Here is a 21,888-nt window from a genome sequence, read left to right as displayed (position 1 = left end):
TCATAGGTTGTAGAACATCCCTTTCATTCAGTGTACTGCCATGTGATAGATATTGCTCGAGGTAGCTCCGCACGTTGCAGGAAAGTTAAAAAAATGGAAGCCTTCTGTGAGGTTCGAACTCACGACTCCTGGTTACGAGACCAGTGCTCTAACACTGAGCTAAGAAGGCGGCAGCTTTGAATTTGCGAGCTATGCTCGAATTCTCACTTCATCACACTGAATCTTGCAGCCCTCGACCAGATAATTGATTTGGCGCACTGCTGCTGCTGGGAATGTCCACATTGCCGTTCTCCAAATCTCTCGACTGTTTCGCCCTTACGATCGGCGACGACCGTCAGGCCACCAAAAGTTTGCGGTCTGCAATTTCTTGTCCTAGTGCACAGCTTGTGGGATAACGTGGCTCGACTGCGAAATGCGCCTTTCGGCTCCACTCTCTGGCTACAGTTTGCTGTTGTTCACAGTAGCACTGGCGTTGCCCATGGGGCTTCATGTAAGGCGACAGAACGTCGCTCGGCCAACATCGGCCTACTGCAGACCGACACTTAAGAGACACAAAATACAAATCGACATCGAGAGACAGGTCCTGTCATATGGCACTCGCGACGTATACGCTGAAATTGAATGTAAATAAAACGTCTTTTGTAGTGGGCGTCGCTCCACTGCAGTGTCACACATGGTGAATAAATAGGAAAACAGTAGAACGTCTGTGTAGGGCCATGTTTTTACCTACTGTGCCACCTGCCTGAATGTGTATAAGCATCTGTGGCATCACTCCTTCGCAGCCAAATTGCCACACTAGCTGTGTATCTCTAACAAAGTTGATGTATGTCCTCACCTCGGTGACGGTTAAAAGGATTTCGCTCCAGTGTGAGCTCGAACCACCAACCTTTCAGTTAACAGCCGAACGCGCTAGCCGATTGCGCCACTGAGGCATCTACTTTGGCTCACTTGTGCAATCTATATCAACGCAATTCGTTCACATTCTGCAGGAATCTCGCAGAATGGTAGCATCTGCTTATGCCTCTCCACATGGATAACGTGCATGCACACTGTAGCGACGCTCATAAACGAATGACATTATACTACAAAATGCATACAAACCACTGTTCTGCCTATGCATTCAGAAAACCTCCTAGGCCAGTAGAATATTTGTCATAGGTTGTAGAACATCCCTTTCATTCAGTGTACTGCCATGTGATAGATATTGCTCGAGGTAGCTCCGCGCGTTGCTGGAATGTTAAAAAAATGGATGCCTTTTGTGAGGTTCGAACTCACGACTCCTGGTTTACGAGACCAGTGCTCTACGACTGAGCTAAGAAGGCGACAGCTTTGAATTTGCGAGCTATCCACGAATTCTCACATCATCACACTGAATCTTGCAGCCCTCGACCAGACAGTTGATTTGGCGCACTGCTGCTGCTGGGAGGGTCCACATTGCCATTCTCCAAATCTCTCGACTGTTTCGCCCTTACGATCGACGACGACCGTCTGGCCACCAAAAGTTTGCGGACTGCAAGATCTTGACCTAGTGCACAGCTTGTGGGATAGCGTGGCTCGACTGCGAAATGCGCCTTTCGGCTCCTCTCTCTGTCTACAGTTTGCTGTTGTCCACCGTAGCAATGACGTTGTCCATGGGGCTTCATGTAAGGCGACTGCACGTCGCTCGGCCAACAGCGGCCTACTTCAGACCGACACTTAAGAGACACGAAATACAAATCGACATCGAGAGACAGGCCCTGTCATATGGCATTTGCGACGTGTACGCTGAAATTGAATGTAAATAATACGTGTTTTGTAGTGGGCGTCGCTCTACAGAAGTGTCACACATGGCTAATAAATAGGAAAACATTAGAACGTCTGTGTAGGGCCATGTTTTTACCTACAGTGTCACCTTGCTGAATGTGTATAAGCATCTGTGGCATCACTCCTTCGCAGCCAAATTGCCACACTAGCTGTGTATCTCTAACAAATTTGACGTATGTCCTCACCGGGATGACGGTGAAAACGATTTCGCCCCCGGGTGGGCTCGAACCACCAACCTATCGGTTAACAGCCGAACGCGCTAGCCAATTGCGCCACGGAGGCCGTGACTGCACGTCGCTCGGCCAACAGCGGCCTACTGCAGACCGACACTTAAGAGACACAAAATACAAATCGACATCGAGAGACAAGCCCTGTCATATGGTACTCGCGACGTGTACGTTGAAATTGAATGTAAATAATACGTCTTTTGTAGTGGGCGTCGCTCTACTGCAGTGTCACACATGGCGAATAAATAGAAAAACAGTAGACCCTCTGTGTAAGGCCATGTTTTTACCTACAGTGTCACCAGGCTGAATGTGTATAAGCATCTGTGGCATCACTCCTTCGCAGCCAAATTGCCACACTAGCTGTGTATCTCTAACAAAGTTCACGTATGTCCTCACCTGGATGACGGTTAAAACGATTTCGCCCCCTGGTGCGCTCGAACCACGAACTTCTCTGTTAACAGCCGAACGCGCTAGCCAATTGCGCCACGGGGGCCGTGACTTTGCCTCACTTTGCTCTGTATAATAACCAAATTCGTACATCTTCAGCAGGAATCACGCAGAATACTAGCATCTGCTTATGCCTCTTCACATGGATAACGTGTATGTACACTGTAGCGAGGCTCATAAACGAATGTCAACGCCAAGCATGACATTATACTACAAAATGCATAAAATCCCCTGTTCTGCCAATGCATTCAGAAAACCTCCTAGGCCAGTAGAATACTTGTCATAGGTTGTAGAACATCCGTTACATTCAGTGTACTGCCATGTGTTAGATGCTGCTCGAGGTAGCTCCGCTCGATGCAGGAAGGTTAAAAAAATGGATGCCTTCTGTGAGGTTCGAACTCACGACCCCTGGTTTACGAGACTAGTGCTCTACCACTTTTTTTTCTTATCTAACACATTTTTCTATTATTACAGAACAAGTATTCCTGTGCATAAAATATACATCAACAAACTTCATAAAACACTTTACACAAACAGTATAAACATTCCAGCACCTCTTTGGTACTTATTTGTACTCAAAAACAACAAAAAAAAGATTACAGCAGAGTAAATCATCAGATTACTGTTCTAAATCACGTCGTCTTACTCGTACACGTTGTTTGTAATGATACTCTTTAAGATAGGATTTCAGAGACTTAGGCAAGTTTAACTTATTTAATCCATCGTAGGTGGCCCTGCTACATACAACAGCTCGACACAAGTGTTGCAGGGGAAATGTGAAATTTCTGTGCAGTGGTATTGTAAGCATCGGTTCAAAAAACATGCAACACGATGGATCCTTATAATGCTCAATGAGACTACAAACTGTTGGTGAAGCAAATACACCTGGGTCATGTGAGTCAAAACTAAAGCGGTGGTTCCACTGTTCAATGCGTGCATGCAGAGATCGCCCGTATTTTCTGAAACTAACTGAAAACAGATATTCGTCTTGTGCAGGATCTCTAAGAAGAAATGTACCTTCAGGTTTGCCCTCCAACAATCGCTCTGCCTCATAACGATCCATTTTACCCCAATAAAATGAGCAAGAAGTAATCTGCAGAAGATCAGGCACAAGACAATGAATATAATCCACTTGGGTGTGAACAGTTCTTGGTATTCCTGACGACAGATTCATGTCTATTTGTGGACACGCTGAGAATGCTGATGGATGGAAATTCAAATGTGATTGGAAAAATGCTGTGAATTCATCAACTGAGATCTGGATGTGAGCAGATGGGAGAAATCCAGGTGGTGGCTCGACACCTTCTGCAATTTCTCTTGCCCGCTCTATTCTAGCCCTTTCATCACAATCTTCAATTGGATAATCTTCAGGATTAAATCTGGACATGTCAATGAGATGTTCTGCAGATACCACTGCTCGTAATGTATGTCACTCGATGGCAGGTTTACACCGGAATTTGTCTTGCTACTCTCTTGTAATACAGTTTCTCCAGCACCTGCTTTGAAAATAACACCTGCCCCTAGGTGGTGATCTTCTGTCCTACGATAGCCTGTGCATATGCAAGATTCACAACTGATATTGGGCTCTGCAATATCTGTATCTGCAGACACTGGTCCACAGTTTCCACCACCCTTCAGGCGAGCACAATTAAATTTCAAACCCAATGATTTCTTTTCTTCTTGCTGCAGCTGCCCAATTCCTTTGATGATCTTCCCAGTTTGGTTCTTGATCTTTTACCATTTACGAGAGTAAGAGTCTGTCCATTATATCTACCACTTAGTATTTCCAGATTCTGTTCTTCAGCTGCACTGGATATGCCTTCATCAACACAATTGCAGTCACCTTTTGCAATACAGGAATATTCAGTATGGTAAGAACACAAATCACTTTCCACCGCATTTACACTTGCATCATCTATTCTAAAGCCCTCAATACCTATATTATAAATGCTCTCAAAATGTTGATCAACATGTTCTACAACCTGAACTCCGCTATTTTCAGGACAGCTGAGAGCCTCTGTCGTACTATCTGCAACTGTGTTACAGGCATTACAATTGCTTAAACTTGGACTTCCAGACACTGAGTCTTTACCAGTAACAAGAAAACTGCCAGATATTGCTACTCCAGTTTCTTCGTCTTCCATAACGCCAAAGTAACCTCTTAGGTCACTAAGCCGCTGACCCATCACTTATGATGATTACCGCACTGCAACTTCTTGCTACGAAATTATGTCATCATCTTGAAGCATGTGGCACAATGAGCATGACGTGACAAGAACCTTTGCCTCGCAACAAATCATTATTTCCAAATTTCATCTGCAAAAACAATTATATCTTTCCCTACCAGGAAAACAAGGTAAAAATTTTGTCAGGAGTGGGACTCGACCACTGAGCTAAGAAGGTGGCAGCTTTGCATTTGCGAGCTATCCCCGAATTCTCACTTCATCACACTGAATCTTGCAGCCCTCGACCATATAATTGATTAGGCCCAGTGCTGCTGCTGGGAGTGTCCACATTGCCGTTTTCCAAATCTCTCGACTGTTTCGCCCTTACGATCGGCGACGACCGTCAGGCCACCAAAAGTTTGCGGTCTGCAATTTCTTGTCCTAGTGCACAGCTTGTGGGATAACGTGGCTCGACTGCGAAATGCGCCTTTCGGCTCCACTCTCTGGCTACAGTTTGCTGTTGTTCACAGTGGCACTGGCGTTGCCCATGGGGCTTCATGTAAGGCGACTGCACGTCGCTCGGCCAACAGCGGCCTACTGCAGACCGACACTTAAGAGACACAAAATACAAATCGACATCGAGAGACAGGCCCTGTCATATGGCACTCGCGACGTATACGCTGAAATTGAATGTAAATAAAACGTCTTTTGCAGTGGGCGTCGCTCCACTGCAGTGTCACACATGGTGAATAAATAGGAAAACAGTAGAACGTCTGTGTAGGGCCATGTTTTTACCTACTGTGCCACCTGCCTGAATGTGTATAAGCATCTGTGGCATCACTCCTTCGCAGCCAAATTGCCACACTAGCTGTGTATCTCTAACAAAGTTGATGTATGTCCTCACCTCGGTGACGGATAAAACGATTTCGCCCCCGGGTGGGCTCGAACCACCAACCTTTCGGTTAACAGCCGAACGCGCTAGCCGATTGCGCCACGGAGGCGTCGACTTTGGCTCACTTGTGCAATCTATATCAACGCAATTCGTACACATTCTGCAGGAATCTCGCAGAATGGTAGCATCTGCTTATGCCTCTTCACATGGATAACGTGCATGCACACTGTCGCGACGCTCATAAACGAATGATATTATACTACAAAATGCATACAAACCACTGTTCTGCCTATGCATTCAGAAAACCTCCTAGGCCAGTAGAATACTTGTCATCGGTTGTAGAACATCCCTTTCATTCAGTGTACTGCCATGTGATAGATATTGCTCGAGGTAGCTCCGCACGTTGCAGGAAAGTTAAAAAAATGGATGCCTTCTGTGAGGTTCGAACTCACGACTCCTGGTTTACGAGACCAGTGCTCTACCACTGAGCTAAGAAGGCGACAGCTTTGAATTTGCGAGCTATCCCCGAATTCTCACTTCATCACACTGAATCTTGCAGCCCTCGACCATTTAATTGATTAGGCCCAGTGCTGCTGCTGGGAGTGTCCACATTGCCGTTCTCCAAATCTCTCGACTGTTTCGCCCTTACGATCGGCGACGACCGTCAGGCCACCAAAAGTTTGCGGTCTGCAATTTCTTGTCCTAGTGCACAGCTTGTGGGATAACGTGGCTCGACTGCGAAATGCGCCTTTCGGCTCCACTCTCTGGCTACAGTTTGCTGTTGTTCACAGTGGCACTGGCGTTGCCCATGGGGCTTCATGTAAGGCGACTGCACGTCGCTCGGCCAACAGCGGCCTACTGCAGACCGACACTTAAGAGACACAAAATACAAATCGACATCGAGAGACAGGCCCTGTCATATGGCACTCGCGACGTATACGCTGAAATTGAATGTAAATAAAACGTCTTTTGCAGTGGGCGTCGCTCCACTGCAGTGTCACACATGGTGAATAAATAGGAAAACAGTAGAACGTCTGTGTAGGGCCATGTTTTTACCTACTGTGCCACCTGCCTGAATGTGTATAAGCATCTGTGGCATCACTCCTTCGCAGCCAAATTGCCACACTAGCTGTGTATCTCAAACAAAGTTGATGTATGTCCTCACCTCGGTGACGGATAAAACGATTTCGCCCCCGGGTGGGCTCGAACCACCAACCTTTCGGTTAACAGCCGAACGCGCTAGCCGATTGCGCCACGGAGGCGTCGACTTTGGCTCACTTGTGCAATCTATATCAACGCAATTCGTACACATTCTGCAGGAATCTCGCAGAATGGTAGCATCTGCTTATGCCTCTTCACATGGATAACGTGCATGCACACTGTCGCGACGCTCATAAACGAATGACATTATACTACAAAATGCATACAAACCACTGTTCTGCCTATGCATTCAGAAAACCTCCTAGGCCAGTAGAATACTTGTCATAGGTTGTAGAACATCCCTTTCATTCAGTGTACTGCCATGTGATAGATATTGCTCGAGGTAGCTCCGCACGTTGCAGGAAAGTTAAAAAGGTAGATGCCTTCTGTGAGGTTCGAACTCACGACTCCTGGTTTACGAGACCAGTGCTCTACCACTGAGCTAAGAAGGCGGCAGCTTTGAATTTGCGAGCTATCCCCGAATTCTCACTTCATCACACTGAATCTTGCAGCCCTCGACCAGATAATTGATTAGGCCCAGTGCTGCTGCTGGGAGTGTCCACATTGCCGTTTTCCAAATCTCTCGACTGTTTCGCCCTTACGATCGGCGACGACCGTCAGGCCACCAAAAGTTTGCGGTCTGCAATTTCTTGTCCTAGTGCACAGCTTGTGGGATAACGTGGCTCGACTGCGAAATGCGCCTTTCGGCTCCACTCTCTGGCTACAGTTTGCTGTTGTCCACAGTGGCAATGACGTTGCCCATGGGGCTTCATGTAAGGCGACTGCACGTCGCTCGGCCAACAGCGGCCTACTGCAGACCGACACTTAAGAGACACAAAATACAAATCGACATCGAGAGACAGGCCCTGTCATATGGCACTCGCGACGTATACGCTGAAATTGAATGTAAATAAAACGTCTTTTGTAGTGGGCGTAACTCCACTGCAGTGTCACACATGGTGAATAAATAGGAAAACAGTAGAACGTCTGTGTAGGGCCATGTTTTTACCTACTGTGCCACCTGCCTGAATGTGTATAAGCATCTGTGGCATCACTCCTTCGCAGCCAAATTGCCACACTAGTTGTGTATCTCTAACAAAGTTGATGTATGTCCTCACCTCGGTGACGGATAAAACGATTTCGCCCCCGGGTGGGCTCGAACCACCAACCTTTCGGTTAACAGGGACGCGCTAGCCGATTGCGCCACGGAGGCGTCGACTTTCGCTCGCTTGTGCAATCTATATCAACGCAATTCGTACACATTCTGCAGGAATCTCGCAGAATGGTAGCATCTGCTTATGCCTCTTCACATGGATAACGTGCATGCACACTGTCGCGACGCTCATAAACGAATGATATTATACTACAAAATGCATACAAACCACTGTTCTGCCTATGCATTCAGAAAACCTCCTAGGCCAGTAGAATACTTGTCATAGGTTGTAGAACATCCCTTTCATTCAGTGTACTGCCATGTGATAGATATTGCTCGAGGTAGCTCCGCACGTTGCAGGAAAGTTAAAAAAATGGATGCCTTCTGTGAGGTTCGAACTCACGACTCCTGGTTTACGAGACCAGTGCTCTACCACTGAGCTAAGAAGGCGGCAGCTTTGAATTTGCGAGCTATCCCCGAATTCTCACTTCATCACACTGAATCTTGCAGCCCTCGACCATATCATTGATTAGGCCCAGTGCTGCTGCTGGGAGTGTCCACATTGCCGTTCTCCAAATCTCTCGACTGTTTCGCCCTTACGATCGGCGACGACCGTCAGGCCACCAAAAGTTTGCGGTCTGCAATTTCTTGTCCTAGTGCACAGCTTGTGGGATAACGTGGCTCGACTGCGAAATGCGCCTTTCAGCTCCACTCTCTGGCTACAGTTTGCTGTTGTTCACAGTGGCACTGGCGTTGCCCATGGGGCTTCATGTAAGGCGACTGCACGTCGCTCGGCCAACAGCGGCCTACTGCAGACCGACACTTAAGAGACACAAAATACAAATCGACATCGAGAGACAGGCCCTGTCATATGGCACTCGCGACGTATACGCTGAAATTGAATGTAAATAAAACGTCTTTTGTAGTGGGCGTCGCTCCACTGCAGTGTCACACATGGTGAATAAATAGGAAAACAGTAGAACGTCTGTGTAGGGCCATGTTTTTACCTACTGTGCCACCTGCCTGAATGTGTATAAGCATCTGTGGCATCACTCCTTCGCAGCCAAATTGCCACACTAGCTGTGTATCTCTAACAAAGTTGATGTATGTCCTCACCTCGGTGACGGATAAAACGATTTCATCCCCGGGTGGGCTCGAACAACCAACCTTTCGGTTAACAGCCGAACGCGCTAGCCGATTGCGCCACGGAGGCGTCGACTTTGGCTCACTTGTGCAATCAATATCAACGCAATTCGTACACATTCTGCAGGAATCTCGCAGAATGGTAGCATCTGCTTATGCCTCTTCACATGGATAACGTGCATGCACACTGTCGCGACGCTCATAAACGAATGACATTATACTACAAAATGCATACAAACCACTGTTCTGCCTATGCATTCAGAAAACCTCCTAGGCCAGTAGAATACTTGTCATAGGTTGTAGAACATCCCTTCCATTCAGTGTACTGCCATGTGATAGATATTGCTCGAGGTAGCTCCGCACGTTGCAGGAAAGTTAAAAAAATGGATGCCTTCTGTGAGGTTCGAACTCACGACTCCTGGTTTACGAGACCAGTGCTCTACCACTGAGCTAAGAAGGCGGCAGCTTTGAATTTGCGAGCTATCCCCGAATTCTCACTTCATCACACTGAATCTTGCAGCCCTCGACCATATAATTGATTAGGCCCAGTGCTGCTGCTGGGAGTGTCCACATTGCCGTTCTCCAAATCTCTCGACTGTTTCGCCCTTACGATCGGCGACGACCGTCAGGCCACCAAAAGTTTGCGGTCTGCAATTTCTTGTCCTAGTGCACAGCTTGTGGGATAACGTGGCTCGACTGCGAAATGCGCCATTCGGCTCCACTCTCTGGCTACAGTTTGCTGTTGTTCACAGTGGCACTGGCGTTGCCCATGGGGCTTCATGTAAGGCGACTGCACGTCGCTCGGCCAACAGCGGCCTACTGCAGACCGACACTTAAGAGACACAAAATACAAATCGACATCGAGAGACAGGCCCTGTCATATGGCACTCGCGACGTATACGCTGAAATTGAATGTAAATAAAACGTCTTTTGTAGTGGGCGTCGCTCCACTGCAGTGTCACACATGGTGAATAAATAGGAAAACAGTAGAACGTCTGTGTAGGGCCATGTTTTTACCTACTGTGCCACCTGCCTGAATGTGTATAAGCATCTGTGGCATCACTCCTTCGCAGCCAAATTGCCACACTAGCTGTGTATCTCTAACAAAGTTGATGTATGTCCTCACCTCGGTGACGGATAAAACGATTTCACCCCCGGGTAGGCTCGAACAACCAACCTTTCGGTAAACAGCCGAACGCGCTAGCCGATTGCGCCACGGAGGCGTCGACTTTGGATCACTTGTGCAATGTATATCAACGCAATTCGTACACATTCTGCAGGAATCTCGCAGAATGGTAGCATCTGCTTATGCCTCTTCACATGGATAACGTGCATGCACACTGTCGCGACGCTCATAAACGAATGACATTATACTACAAAATGCATACAAACCACTGTTCTGCCTATGCATTCAGAAAACCTCCTAGGCCAGTAGAATACTTGTCATAGGTTGTAGAACATCCCTTTCATTCAGTGTACTGCCATGTGATAGATATTGCTCGAGGTAGCTCCGCACGTTGCAGGAAAGTTAAAAAGGTGGATGCCTTCTGTGAGGTTCGAACTCACGACTCCTGGTTTACGAGACCAGTGCTCTACCACTGAGCTAAGAAGGCGACAGCTTTGAATTTGCGAGCTATCCCCGAATTCTCACTTCATCACACTGAATCTTGCAGCCCTCGACCATATAATTGATTAGGCCCAGTGCTGCTGCTGGGAGTGTCCACATTGCCGTTCTCCAAATCTCTCGACTGTTTCGCCCTTACGATCGGCGACGACCGTCAGGCCACCAAAAGTTTGCGGTCTGAAATTTCTTGTCCTAGTGCACAGCTTGTGGGATAACGTGGCTCGACTGCGAAATGCGCCTTTCGGCTCCACTCTCTGGCTACAGTTTGCTGTTGTCCACAGTGGCAATGACGTTGCCCATGGGGCTTCATGTAAGGCGACTGCACGTCGCTCGGCCAACAGCGGCCTACTGCAGACCGACACTTAAGAGACACAAAATACAAATCGACATCGAGAGACAGGCCCTGTCATATGGCACTCGCGACGTATACGCTGAAATTGAATGTAAATAAAACGTCTTTTGTAGTGGGCGTAACTCCACTGCAGTGTCACACATGGTGAATAAATAGGAAAACAGTAGAACGTCTGTGTAGGGCCATGTTTTTACCTACTGTGCCACCTGCCTGAATGTGTATAAGCATCTGTGGCATCACTCCTTCGCAGCCAAATTGCCACACTAGTTGTGTATCTCTAACAAAGTTGATGTATGTCCTCACCTCGGTGACGGATAAAACGATTTCACCCCCGGGTGGGCTCGAACAACCAACCTTTCGGTTAACAGCCGAACGCGCTAGCCGATTGCGCCACGGAGGCGTCGACTTTGGCTCACTTGTGCAATCTATATCAACGCAATTCGTACACATTCTGCAGGAATCTCGCAGAATGGTAGCATCTGCTTATGCCTCTTCACATGGATAACATGCATGCAGACTGTCGCGACGCTCATAAACGAATGATATTATACTACAAAATGCATACAAACCACTGTTCTGCCTATGCATTCAGAAAACCTCCTAGGCCAGTAGAATACTTGTCATAGGTTGTAGAACATCCCTTTCATTCAGTGTACTGCCATGTGATAGATATTGCTCGAGGTAGCTCCGCACGTTGCAGGAAAGTTAAAAAAATGGATGCCTTCTGTGAGGTTCGAACTCACGACTCCTGGATTACGAGACCAGTGCTCTACCACTGAGCTAAGAAGGCGGCAGCTTTGAATTTGCGAGCTATCCCCGAATTCTCACTTCATCACACTGAATCTTGCAGCCCTCGACCATATCATTGATTAGGCCCAGTGCTGCTGCTGGGAGTGTCCACATTGCCGTTCTCCAAATCTCTCGACTGTTTCGCCCTTACGATCGGCGACGACCGTCAGGCCACCAAAAGTTTGCGGTCTGCAATTTCTTGTCCTAGTGCACAGCTTGTGGGATAACGTGGCTCGACTGCGAAATGCGCCTTTCGGCTCCACTCTCTGGCTACAGTTTGCTGTTGTCCACAGTGGCAATGACGTTGCCCATGGGGCTTCATGTAAGGCGACTGCACGTCGCTCGGCCAACAGCGGCCTACTGCAGACCGACACTTAAGAGACACAAAATACAAATCGACATCGAGAGACAGGCCCTGTCATATGGCACTCGCGACGTATACGCTGAAATTGAATGTAAATAAAACGTCTTTTGTAGTGGGCGTAACTCCACTGCAGTGTCACACATGGTGAATAAATAGGAAAACAGTAGAACGTCTGTGTAGGGCCATGTTTTTACCTACCGTGCCACCTGCCTGAATGTGTATAAGCATCTGTGGCATCACTCCTTCGCAGCCAAATTGCCACACTAGTTGTGTATCTCTAACAAAGTTGATGTATGTCCTCACCTCGGTGACGGATAAAACGATTTCGCCCCCGGGTGGGCTCGAACCACCAACCTTTCGGTTAACAGGGACGCGCTAGCCGATTGCGCCACGGAGGCGTCGACTTTCGCTCGCTTGTGCAATCTATATCAACGCAATTCGTACACATTCTGCAGGAATCTCGCAGAATGGTAGCATCTGCTTATGCCTCTTCACATGGATAACGTGCATGCACACTGTCGCGACGCTCATAAACGAATGATATTATACTACAAAATGCATACAAACCACTGTTCTGCCTATGCATTCAGAAAACCTCCTAGGCCAGTAGAATACTTGTCATAGGTTGTAGAACATCCCTTTCATTCAGTGTACTGCCATGTGATAGATATTGCTCGAGGTAGCTCCGCACGTTGCAGGAAAGTTAAAAAAATGGATGCCTTCTGTGAGGTTCGAACTCACGACTCCTGGTTTACGAGACCAGTGCTCTACCACTGAGCTAAGAAGGCGGCAGCTTTGAATTTGCGAGCTATCCCCGAATTCTCACTTCATCACACTGAATCTTGCAGCCCTCGACCATATCATTGATTAGGCCCAGTGCTGCTGCTGGGAGTGTCCACATTGCCGTTCTCCAAATCTCTCGACTGTTTCGCCCTTACGATCGGCGACGACCGTCAGGCCACCAAAAGTTTGCGGTCTGCAATTTCTTGTCCTAGTGCACAGCTTGTGGGATAACGTGGCTCGACTGCGAAATGCGCCTTTCAGCTCCACTCTCTGGCTACAGTTTGCTGTTGTTCACAGTGGCACTGGCGTTGCCCATGGGGCTTCATGTAAGGCGACTGCACGTCGCTCGGCCAACAGCGGCCTACTGCAGACCGACACTTAAGAGACACAAAATACAAATCGACATCGAGAGACAGGCCCTGTCATATGGCACTCGCGACGTATACGCTGAAATTGAATGTAAATAAAACGTCTTTTGTAGTGGGCGTCGCTCCACTGCAGTGTCACACATGGTGAATAAATAGGAAAACAGTAGAACGTCTGTGTAGGGCCATGTTTTTACCTACTGTGCCACCTGCCTGAATGTGTATAAGCATCTGTGGCATCACTCCTTCGCAGCCAAATTGCCACACTAGCTGTGTATCTCTAACAAAGTTGATGTATGTCCTCACCTCGGTGACGGATAAAACGATTTCATCCCCGGGTGGGCTCGAACAACCAACCTTTCGGTTAACAGCCGAACGCGCTAGCCGATTGCGCCACGGAGGCGTCGACTTTGGCTCACTTGTGCAATCAATATCAACGCAATTCGTACACATTCTGCAGGAATCTCGCAGAATGGTAGCATCTGCTTATGCCTCTTCACATGGATAACGTGCATGCACACTGTCGCGACGCTCATAAACGAATGACATTATACTACAAAATGCATACAAACCACTGTTCTGCCTATGCATTCAGAAAACCTCCTAGGCCAGTAGAATACTTGTCATAGGTTGTAGAACATCCCTTCCATTCAGTGTACTGCCATGTGATAGATATTGCTCGAGGTAGCTCCGCACGTTGCAGGAAAGTTAAAAAAATGGATGCCTTCTGTGAGGTTCGAACTCACGACTCCTGGTTTACGAGACCAGTGCTCTACCACTGAGCTAAGAAGGCGGCAGCTTTGAATTTGCGAGCTATCCCCGAATTCTCACTTCATCACACTGAATCTTGCAGCCCTCGACCATATAATTGATTAGGCCCAGTGCTGCTGCTGGGAGTGTCCACATTGCCGTTCTCCAAATCTCTCGACTGTTTCGCCCTTACGATCGGCGACGACCGTCAGGCCACCAAAAGTTTGCGGTCTGCAATTTCTTGTCCTAGTGCACAGCTTGTGGGATAACGTGGCTCGACTGCGAAATGCGCCATTCGGCTCCACTCTCTGGCTACAGTTTGCTGTTGTTCACAGTGGCACTGGCGTTGCCCATGGGGCTTCATGTAAGGCGACTGCACGTCGCTCGGCCAACAGCGGCCTACTGCAGACCGACACTTAAGAGACACAAAATACAAATCGACATCGAGAGACAGGCCCTGTCATATGGCACTCGCGACGTATACGCTGAAATTGAATGTAAATAAAACGTCTTTTGTAGTGGGCGTCGCTCCACTGCAGTGTCACACATGGTGAATAAATAGGAAAACAGTAGAACGTCTGTGTAGGGCCATGTTTTTACCTACTGTGCCACCTGCCTGAATGTGTATAAGCATCTGTGGCATCACTCCTTCGCAGCCAAATTGCCACACTAGCTGTGTATCTCTAACAAAGTTGATGTATGTCCTCACCTCGGTGACGGATAAAACGATTTCACCCCCGGGTAGGCTCGAACAACCAACCTTTCGGTAAACAGCCGAACGCGCTAGCCGATTGCGCCACGGAGGCGTCGACTTTGGATCACTTGTGCAATGTATATCAACGCAATTCGTACACATTCTGCAGGAATCTCGCAGAATGGTAGCATCTGCTTATGCCTCTTCACATGGATAACGTGCATGCACACTGTCGCGACGCTCATAAACGAATGACATTATACTACAAAATGCATACAAACCACTGTTCTGCCTATGCATTCAGAAAACCTCCTAGGCCAGTAGAATACTTGTCATAGGTTGTAGAACATCCCTTTCATTCAGTGTACTGCCATGTGATAGATATTGCTCGAGGTAGCTCCGCACGTTGCAGGAAAGTTAAAAAGGTGGATGCCTTCTGTGAGGTTCGAACTCACGACTCCTGGTTTACGAGACCAGTGCTCTACCACTGAGCTAAGAAGGCGACAGCTTTGAATTTGCGAGCTATCCCCGAATTCTCACTTCATCACACTGAATCTTGCAGCCCTCGACCATATAATTGATTAGGCCCAGTGCTGCTGCTGGGAGTGTCCACATTGCCGTTCTCCAAATCTCTCGACTGTTTCGCCCTTACGATCGGCGACGACCGTCAGGCCACCAAAAGTTTGCGGTCTGAAATTTCTTGTCCTAGTGCACAGCTTGTGGGATAACGTGGCTCGACTGCGAAATGCGCCTTTCGGCTCCACTCTCTGGCTACAGTTTGCTGTTGTCCACAGTGGCAATGACGTTGCCCATGGGGCTTCATGTAAGGCGACTGCACGTCGCTCGGCCAACAGCGGCCTACTGCAGACCGACACTTAAGAGACACAAAATACAAATCGACATCGAGAGACAGGCCCTGTCATATGGCACTCGCGACGTATACGCTGAAATTGAATGTAAATAAAACGTCTTTTGTAGTGGGCGTAACTCCACTGCAGTGTCACACATGGTGAATAAATAGGAAAACAGTAGAACGTCTGTGTAGGGCCATGTTTTTACCTACTGTGCCACCTGCCTGAATGTGTATAAGCATCTGTGGCATCACTCCTTCGCAGCCAAATTGCCACACTAGTTGTGTATCTCTAACAAAGTTGATGTATGTCCTCACCTCGGTGACGGATAAAACGATTTCACCCCCGGGTGGGCTCGAACAACCAACCTTTCGGTTAACAGCCGAACGCGCTAGCCGATTGCGCCACGGAGGCGTCGACTTTGGCTCACTTGTGCAATCTATATCAACGCAATTCGTACACATTCTGCAGGAATCTCGCAGAATGGTAGCATCTGCTTATGCCTCTTCACATGGATAACATGCATGCAGACTGTCGCGACGCTCATAAACGAATGATATTATACTACAAAATGCATACAAACCACTGTTCTGCCTATGCATTCAGAAAACCTCCTAGGCCAGTAGAATACTTGTCATAGGTTGTAGAACATCCCTTTCATTCAGTGTACTGCCATGTGATAGATATTGCTCGAGGTAGCTCCGCACGTTGCAGGAAAGTTAAAAAAATGGATGCCTTCTGTGAGGTTCGAACTCACGACTCCTGGATTACGAGACCAGTGCTCTACCACTGAGCTAAGAAGGCGGCAGCTTTGAATTTGCGAGCTATCCCCGAATTCTCACTTCATCACACTGAATCTTGCAGCCCTCGACCATATCATTGATTAGGCCCAGTGCTGCTGCTGGGAGTGTCCACATTGCCGTTCTCCAAATCTCTCGACTGTTTCGCCCTTACGATCGGCGACGACCGTCAGGCCACCAAAAGTTTGCGGTCTGCAATTTCTTGTCCTAGTGCACAGCTTGTGGGATAACGTGGCTCGACTGCGAAATGCGCCTTTCGGCTCCACTCTCTGGCTACAGTTTGCTGTTGTTCACAGTGGCACTGGCGTTGCCCATGGGGCTTCATGTAAGGCGACTGCACGTCGCTCGGCCAACAGCGGCCTACTGCAGACCGACACTTAAGAGACACAAAATACAAATCGACATCGAGAGACAGGCCCTGTCATATGGCACTCGCGACGTATACGCTGAAATTGAATGTAAATAAAACGTCTTTTGTAGTGGGCGTCGCTCCACTGCAGTGTCACACATGGTGAATAAATAGGAAAACAGTAGAACGTCTGTGTAGGGCCATGTTTTTACCTACTGTGCCACCTGCCTGAATGTGTATAAGCATCTGTGGCATCACTCCTTCGCAGCCAAATTGCCACACTAGCTGTGTATCTCTAACAAAGTTGATGTATGTCCTCACCTCGGTGACGGATAAAACGATTTCACCCCCGGGTGGGCTCGAACAACCAACCTTTCGGTTAACAGCCGAACGCGCTAGCCGATTGCGCCACGGAGGCGTCGACTTTGGCTCACTTGTGCAATCAGTATCAACGCAATTCGTACACATTCTGCAGGAATCTCGCAGAATGGTAGCATCTGCTTATGCCTCTTCACATGGATAACGTGCATGCACACTGTCGCGACGCTCATAAACGAATGACATTATACTACAAAATGCATACAAACCACTGTTCTGCCTATGCATTCAGAAAACCTCCTAGGCCAGTAGAATACTTGTCATAGGTTGTAGAACATCCCTTTCATTCAGTGTACTGCCATGTGATAGATATTGCTCGAGGTAGCTCCGCACGTTGCAGGAAAGTTAAAAAGGTGGATGCCTTCTGTGAGGTTCGAACTCACGACTCCTGGTTTACGAGACCAGTGCTCTACCACTGAGCTAAGAAGGCGACAGCTTTGAATTTGCGAGCTATCCCCGAATTCTCACTTCATCACACTGAATCTTGCAGCCCTCGACCATATAATTGATTAGGCCCAGTGCTGCTGCTGGGAGTGTCCACATTGCCGTTCTCCAAATCTCTCGACTGTTTCGCCCTTACGATCGGCGACGACCGTCAGGCCACCAAAAGTTTGCGGTCTGAAATTTCTTGTCCTAGTGCACAGCTTGTGGGATAACGTGGCTCGACTGCGAAATGCGCCTTTCGGCTCCACTCTCTGGCTACAGTTTGCTGTTGTCCACAGTGGCAATGACGTTGCCCATGGGGCTTCATGTAAGGCGACTGCACGTCGCTCGGCCAACAGCGGCCTACTGCAGACCGACACTTAAGAGACACAAAATACAAATCGACATCGAGAGACAGGCCCTGTCATATGGCACTCGCGACGTATACGCTGAAATTGAATGTAAATAAAACGTCTTTTGTAGTGGGCGTAACTCCACTGCAGTGTCACACATGGTGAATAAATAGGAAAACAGTAGAACGTCTGTGTAGGGCCATGTTTTTACCTACTGTGCCACCTGCCTGAATGTGTATAAGCATCTGTGGCATCACTCCTTCGCAGCCAAATTGCCACACTAGTTGTGTATCTCTAACAAAGTTGATGTATGTCCTCACCTCGGTGACGGATAAAACGATTTCACCCCCGGGTGGGCTCGAACAACCAACCTTTCGGTTAACAGCCGAACGCGCTAGCCGATTGCGCCACGGAGGCGTCGACTTTGGCTCACTTGTGCAATCTATATCAACGCAATTCGTACACATTCTGCAGGAATCTCGCAGAATGGTAGCATCTGCTTATGCCTCTTCACATGGATAACATGCATGCAGACTGTCGCGACGCTCATAAACGAATGATATTATACTACAAAATGCATACAAACCACTGTTCTGCCTATGCATTCAGAAAACCTCCTAGGCCAGTAGAATACTTGTCATAGGTTGTAGAACATCCCTTTCATTCAGTGTACTGCCATGTGATAGATATTGCTCGAGGTAGCTCCGCACGTTGCAGGAAAGTTAAAAAAATGGATGCCTTCTGTGAGGTTCGAACTCACGACTCCTGGATTACGAGACCAGTGCTCTACCACTGAGCTAAGAAGGCGGCAGCTTTGAATTTGCGAGCTATCCCCGAATTCTCACTTCATCACACTGAATCTTGCAGCCCTCGACCATATCATTGATTAGGCCCAGTGCTGCTGCTGGGAGTGTCCACATTGCCGTTCTCCAAATCTCTCGACTGTTTCGCCCTTACGATCGGCGACGACCGTCAGGCCACCAAAAGTTTGCGGTCTGCAATTTCTTGTCCTAGTGCACAGCTTGTGGGATAACGTGGCTCGACTGCGAAATGCGCCTTTCGGCTCCACTCTCTGGCTACAGTTTGCTGTTGTTCACAGTGGCACTGGCGTTGCCCATGGGGCTTCATGTAAGGCGACTGCACGTCGCTCGGCCAACAGCGGCCTACTGCAGACCGACACTTAAGAGACACAAAATACAAATCGACATCGAGAGACAGGCCCTGTCATATGGCACTCGCGACGTATACGCTGAAATTGAATGTAAATAAAACGTCTTTTGTAGTGGGCGTCGCTCCACTGCAGTGTCACACATGGTGAATAAATAGGAAAACAGTAGAACGTCTGTGTAGGGCCATGTTTTTACCTACTGTGCCACCTGCCTGAATGTGTATAAGCATCTGTGGCATCACTCCTTCGCAGCCAAATTGCCACACTAGCTGTGTATCTCTAACAAAGTTGATGTATGTCCTCACCTCGGTGACGGATAAAACGATTTCACCCCCGGGTGGGCTCGAACAACCAACCTTTCGGTTAACAGCCGAACGCGCTAGCCGATTGCGCCACGGAGGCGTCGACTTTGGCTCACTTGTGCAATCAGTATCAACGCAATTCGTACACATTCTGCAGGAATCTCGCAGAATGGTAGCATCTGCTTATGCCTCTTCACATGGATAACGTGCATGCACACTGTCGCGACGCTCATAAACGAATGACATTATACTACAAAATGCATACAAACCACTGTTCTGCCTATGCATTCAGAAAACCTCCTAGGCCAGTAGAATACTTGTCATAGGTTGTAGAACATCCCTTTCATTCAGTGTACTGCCATGTGATAGATATTGCTCGAGGTAGCTCCGCACGTTGCAGGAAAGTTAAAAAAATGGATGCCTTCTGTGAGGTTCGAACTCACGACTCCTGGTTTACGAGACCAGTGCTCTACCACTGAGCTAAGAAGGCGGCAGCTTTGAATTTGCGAGCTATCCCCGAATTCTCACTTCATCACACTGAATCTTGCAGCCCTCGACCATATAATTGATTAGGCCCAGTGCTGCTGCTGGGAGTGTCCACATTGCCGTTCTCCAAATCTCTCGACTGTTTCGCCCTTACGATCGGCGACGACCGTCAGGCCACCAAAAGTTTGCGGTCTGCAATTTCTTGTCCTAGTGCACAGCTTGTGGGATAACGTGGCTCGACTGCGAAATGCGCCTTTCGGCTCCACTCTCTGGCTACAGTTTGCTGTTGTTCACAGTGGCACTGGCGTTGCCCATGGGGCTTCATGTAAGGCGACTGCACGTCGCTCGGCCAACAGCGGCCTACTGCAGACCGACACTTAAGAGACACAAAATACAAATCGACATCGAGAGACAGGCCCTGTCATATGGCACTCGCGACGTATACGCTGAAATTGAATGTAAATAAAACGTCTTTTGTAGTGGGCGTCGCTCCACTGCAGTGTCACACATGGTGAATAAATAGGAAAACAGTAGAACGTCTGTGTAGGGCCATGTTTTTACCTACTGTGCCACCTGCCTGAATGTGTATAAGCATCTGTGGCATCACTCCTTCGCAGCCAAATTGCCACACTAGCTGTGTATCTCTAACAAAGTTGATGTATGTCCTCACCTCGGTGACGGATAAAACGATTTCACCCCCGGGTGGGCTCGAACAACCAACCTTTCGGTTAACAGCCGAACGCGCTAGCCGATTGCGCCACGGAGGCGTCGACTTTGGCTCACTTGTGCAATCAATATCAACGCAATTCGTACACATTCTGCAGGAATCTCGCAGAATGGTTGCATCTGCTTATGCCTCTTCACATGGATAACGTGCATGCACACTGTCGCGACGCTCATAAACGAATGACATTATACTACAAAATGCATACAAACCACTGTTCTGCCTATGCATTCAGAAAACCTCCTAGGCCAGTAGAATACTTGTCATAGGTTGTAGAACATCCCTTTCATTCAGTGTACTGCCATGTGATAGATATTGCTCGAGGTAGCTCCGCACGTTGCAGGAAAGTTAAAAAAATGGATGCCTTCTGTGAGGTTCGAACTCACGACTCCTGGATTACGAGACCAGTGCTCTACCACTGAGCTAAGAAGGCGGCAACTTTGAATTTGCGAGCTATCCCCGAATTCTCACTTCATCACACTGAATCTTGCAGCCCTCGACCATATCATTGATTAGGCCCAGTGCTGCTGCTGGGAGTGTCCACATTGCCGTTCTCCAAATCTCTCGACTGTTTCGCCCTTACGATCGGCGACGACCGTCAGGCCACCAAAAGTTTGCGGTCTGCAATTTCTTGTCCTAGTGCACAGCTTGTGGGATAACGTGGCTCGACTGCGAAATGCGCCTTTCGGCTCCACTCTCTGGCTACAGTTTGCTGTTGTTCACAGTGGCACTGGCGTTGCCCATGGGGCTTCATGTAAGGCGACTGCACGTCGCTCGGCCAACAGCGGCCTACTGCAGACCGACACTTAAGAGACACAAAATACAAATCGACATCGAGAGACAGGCCCTGTCATATGGCACTCGCGACGTATACGCTGAAATTGAATGTAAATAAAACGTCTTTTGTAGTGGGCGTCGCTCCACTGCAGTGTCACACATGGTGAATAAATAGGAAAACAGTAGAACGTCTGTGTAGGGCCATGTTTTTACCTACTGTGCCACCTGCCTGAATGTGTATAAGCATCTGTGGCATCACTCCTTCGCAGCCAAATTGCCACACTAGCTGTGTATCTCTAACAAAGTTGATGTATGTCCTCACCTCGGTGACGGATAAAACGATTTCACCCCCGGGTGGGCTCGAACCACCAACCTTTCGGTTAACAGCCGAACGCGCTAGCCGATTGCGCCACGGAGGCGTCGACTTTGGCTCACTTGTGCAATCAATATCAACGCAATTCGTACACATTCTGCAGGAATCTCGCAGAATGGTTGCATCTGCTTATGCCTCTTCACATGGATAACG

At 48.2% G+C, this 21,888-nt stretch overlaps 1 protein-coding gene and 29 non-coding genes across 30 annotated transcripts; all 30 read right to left on the bottom strand.

Annotated features, from left to right (window-relative positions):
* Positions 1–1,250: 1,250 nt before the first annotated feature.
* On the bottom strand, positions 1,251–1,322 carry Trnat-cgu (transfer RNA threonine (anticodon CGU)). The gene has a single exon. It is a non-coding gene; the product is annotated as a tRNA-Thr (tRNA).
* Positions 1,323–2,011: 689 nt separating this feature from the next.
* Positions 2,012–2,085, bottom strand: Trnan-guu (transfer RNA asparagine (anticodon GUU)). Its single transcript has one exon. It is a non-coding gene; the product is annotated as a tRNA-Asn (tRNA).
* Positions 2,086–3,077: 992 nt separating this feature from the next.
* Positions 3,078–4,621, bottom strand: LOC126273413 (uncharacterized). Its single transcript, XM_049976964.1, is given in 3 exon segments — positions 3,078–3,906; positions 3,909–4,138; positions 4,141–4,621. Coding segments are annotated over 3 exon segments (1,521 nt in total). The 3' UTR covers positions 3,078–3,096.
* Positions 4,622–5,569: 948 nt separating this feature from the next.
* Positions 5,570–5,643, bottom strand: Trnan-guu (transfer RNA asparagine (anticodon GUU)). Its single transcript has one exon. It is a non-coding gene; the product is annotated as a tRNA-Asn (tRNA).
* A 318-nt stretch (positions 5,644–5,961) lies between these two features.
* Trnat-cgu (transfer RNA threonine (anticodon CGU)) lies at positions 5,962–6,033 on the bottom strand. The gene has a single exon. It is a non-coding gene; the product is annotated as a tRNA-Thr (tRNA).
* Positions 6,034–6,722: 689 nt separating this feature from the next.
* On the bottom strand, positions 6,723–6,796 carry Trnan-guu (transfer RNA asparagine (anticodon GUU)). The gene has a single exon. It is a non-coding gene; the product is annotated as a tRNA-Asn (tRNA).
* A 318-nt stretch (positions 6,797–7,114) lies between these two features.
* On the bottom strand, positions 7,115–7,186 carry Trnat-cgu (transfer RNA threonine (anticodon CGU)). The gene has a single exon. It is a non-coding gene; the product is annotated as a tRNA-Thr (tRNA).
* Positions 7,187–8,265: 1,079 nt separating this feature from the next.
* Positions 8,266–8,337, bottom strand: Trnat-cgu (transfer RNA threonine (anticodon CGU)). The gene has a single exon. It is a non-coding gene; the product is annotated as a tRNA-Thr (tRNA).
* A 689-nt stretch (positions 8,338–9,026) lies between these two features.
* Trnan-guu (transfer RNA asparagine (anticodon GUU)) lies at positions 9,027–9,100 on the bottom strand. Its single transcript has one exon. It is a non-coding gene; the product is annotated as a tRNA-Asn (tRNA).
* A 318-nt stretch (positions 9,101–9,418) lies between these two features.
* Trnat-cgu (transfer RNA threonine (anticodon CGU)) lies at positions 9,419–9,490 on the bottom strand. Its single transcript has one exon. It is a non-coding gene; the product is annotated as a tRNA-Thr (tRNA).
* A 689-nt stretch (positions 9,491–10,179) lies between these two features.
* On the bottom strand, positions 10,180–10,253 carry Trnan-guu (transfer RNA asparagine (anticodon GUU)). The gene has a single exon. It is a non-coding gene; the product is annotated as a tRNA-Asn (tRNA).
* A 318-nt stretch (positions 10,254–10,571) lies between these two features.
* Trnat-cgu (transfer RNA threonine (anticodon CGU)) lies at positions 10,572–10,643 on the bottom strand. Its single transcript has one exon. It is a non-coding gene; the product is annotated as a tRNA-Thr (tRNA).
* A 689-nt stretch (positions 10,644–11,332) lies between these two features.
* Trnan-guu (transfer RNA asparagine (anticodon GUU)) lies at positions 11,333–11,406 on the bottom strand. Its single transcript has one exon. It is a non-coding gene; the product is annotated as a tRNA-Asn (tRNA).
* A 318-nt stretch (positions 11,407–11,724) lies between these two features.
* On the bottom strand, positions 11,725–11,796 carry Trnat-cgu (transfer RNA threonine (anticodon CGU)). The gene has a single exon. It is a non-coding gene; the product is annotated as a tRNA-Thr (tRNA).
* A 1,079-nt stretch (positions 11,797–12,875) lies between these two features.
* Trnat-cgu (transfer RNA threonine (anticodon CGU)) lies at positions 12,876–12,947 on the bottom strand. The gene has a single exon. It is a non-coding gene; the product is annotated as a tRNA-Thr (tRNA).
* A 689-nt stretch (positions 12,948–13,636) lies between these two features.
* Positions 13,637–13,710, bottom strand: Trnan-guu (transfer RNA asparagine (anticodon GUU)). Its single transcript has one exon. It is a non-coding gene; the product is annotated as a tRNA-Asn (tRNA).
* Positions 13,711–14,028: 318 nt separating this feature from the next.
* On the bottom strand, positions 14,029–14,100 carry Trnat-cgu (transfer RNA threonine (anticodon CGU)). Its single transcript has one exon. It is a non-coding gene; the product is annotated as a tRNA-Thr (tRNA).
* A 689-nt stretch (positions 14,101–14,789) lies between these two features.
* Trnan-guu (transfer RNA asparagine (anticodon GUU)) lies at positions 14,790–14,863 on the bottom strand. Its single transcript has one exon. It is a non-coding gene; the product is annotated as a tRNA-Asn (tRNA).
* A 318-nt stretch (positions 14,864–15,181) lies between these two features.
* Trnat-cgu (transfer RNA threonine (anticodon CGU)) lies at positions 15,182–15,253 on the bottom strand. Its single transcript has one exon. It is a non-coding gene; the product is annotated as a tRNA-Thr (tRNA).
* A 689-nt stretch (positions 15,254–15,942) lies between these two features.
* Trnan-guu (transfer RNA asparagine (anticodon GUU)) lies at positions 15,943–16,016 on the bottom strand. The gene has a single exon. It is a non-coding gene; the product is annotated as a tRNA-Asn (tRNA).
* Positions 16,017–16,334: 318 nt separating this feature from the next.
* On the bottom strand, positions 16,335–16,406 carry Trnat-cgu (transfer RNA threonine (anticodon CGU)). The gene has a single exon. It is a non-coding gene; the product is annotated as a tRNA-Thr (tRNA).
* Positions 16,407–17,095: 689 nt separating this feature from the next.
* Trnan-guu (transfer RNA asparagine (anticodon GUU)) lies at positions 17,096–17,169 on the bottom strand. The gene has a single exon. It is a non-coding gene; the product is annotated as a tRNA-Asn (tRNA).
* Positions 17,170–17,487: 318 nt separating this feature from the next.
* On the bottom strand, positions 17,488–17,559 carry Trnat-cgu (transfer RNA threonine (anticodon CGU)). The gene has a single exon. It is a non-coding gene; the product is annotated as a tRNA-Thr (tRNA).
* A 689-nt stretch (positions 17,560–18,248) lies between these two features.
* Trnan-guu (transfer RNA asparagine (anticodon GUU)) lies at positions 18,249–18,322 on the bottom strand. The gene has a single exon. It is a non-coding gene; the product is annotated as a tRNA-Asn (tRNA).
* A 318-nt stretch (positions 18,323–18,640) lies between these two features.
* Positions 18,641–18,712, bottom strand: Trnat-cgu (transfer RNA threonine (anticodon CGU)). Its single transcript has one exon. It is a non-coding gene; the product is annotated as a tRNA-Thr (tRNA).
* Positions 18,713–19,401: 689 nt separating this feature from the next.
* Trnan-guu (transfer RNA asparagine (anticodon GUU)) lies at positions 19,402–19,475 on the bottom strand. Its single transcript has one exon. It is a non-coding gene; the product is annotated as a tRNA-Asn (tRNA).
* Positions 19,476–19,793: 318 nt separating this feature from the next.
* Trnat-cgu (transfer RNA threonine (anticodon CGU)) lies at positions 19,794–19,865 on the bottom strand. The gene has a single exon. It is a non-coding gene; the product is annotated as a tRNA-Thr (tRNA).
* A 689-nt stretch (positions 19,866–20,554) lies between these two features.
* On the bottom strand, positions 20,555–20,628 carry Trnan-guu (transfer RNA asparagine (anticodon GUU)). The gene has a single exon. It is a non-coding gene; the product is annotated as a tRNA-Asn (tRNA).
* Positions 20,629–20,946: 318 nt separating this feature from the next.
* On the bottom strand, positions 20,947–21,018 carry Trnat-cgu (transfer RNA threonine (anticodon CGU)). The gene has a single exon. It is a non-coding gene; the product is annotated as a tRNA-Thr (tRNA).
* A 689-nt stretch (positions 21,019–21,707) lies between these two features.
* Positions 21,708–21,781, bottom strand: Trnan-guu (transfer RNA asparagine (anticodon GUU)). The gene has a single exon. It is a non-coding gene; the product is annotated as a tRNA-Asn (tRNA).
* Between the last annotated feature and the right edge of the window lie 107 nt (positions 21,782–21,888).

Source organism: Schistocerca gregaria, chromosome 5, assembly GCF_023897955.1.
Source record: "Schistocerca gregaria isolate iqSchGreg1 chromosome 5, iqSchGreg1.2, whole genome shotgun sequence".
NCBI lineage: Eukaryota > Metazoa > Arthropoda > Insecta > Orthoptera > Acrididae > Schistocerca > Schistocerca gregaria.
This window is presented reverse-complemented; position numbering and strand designations above follow the sequence as displayed.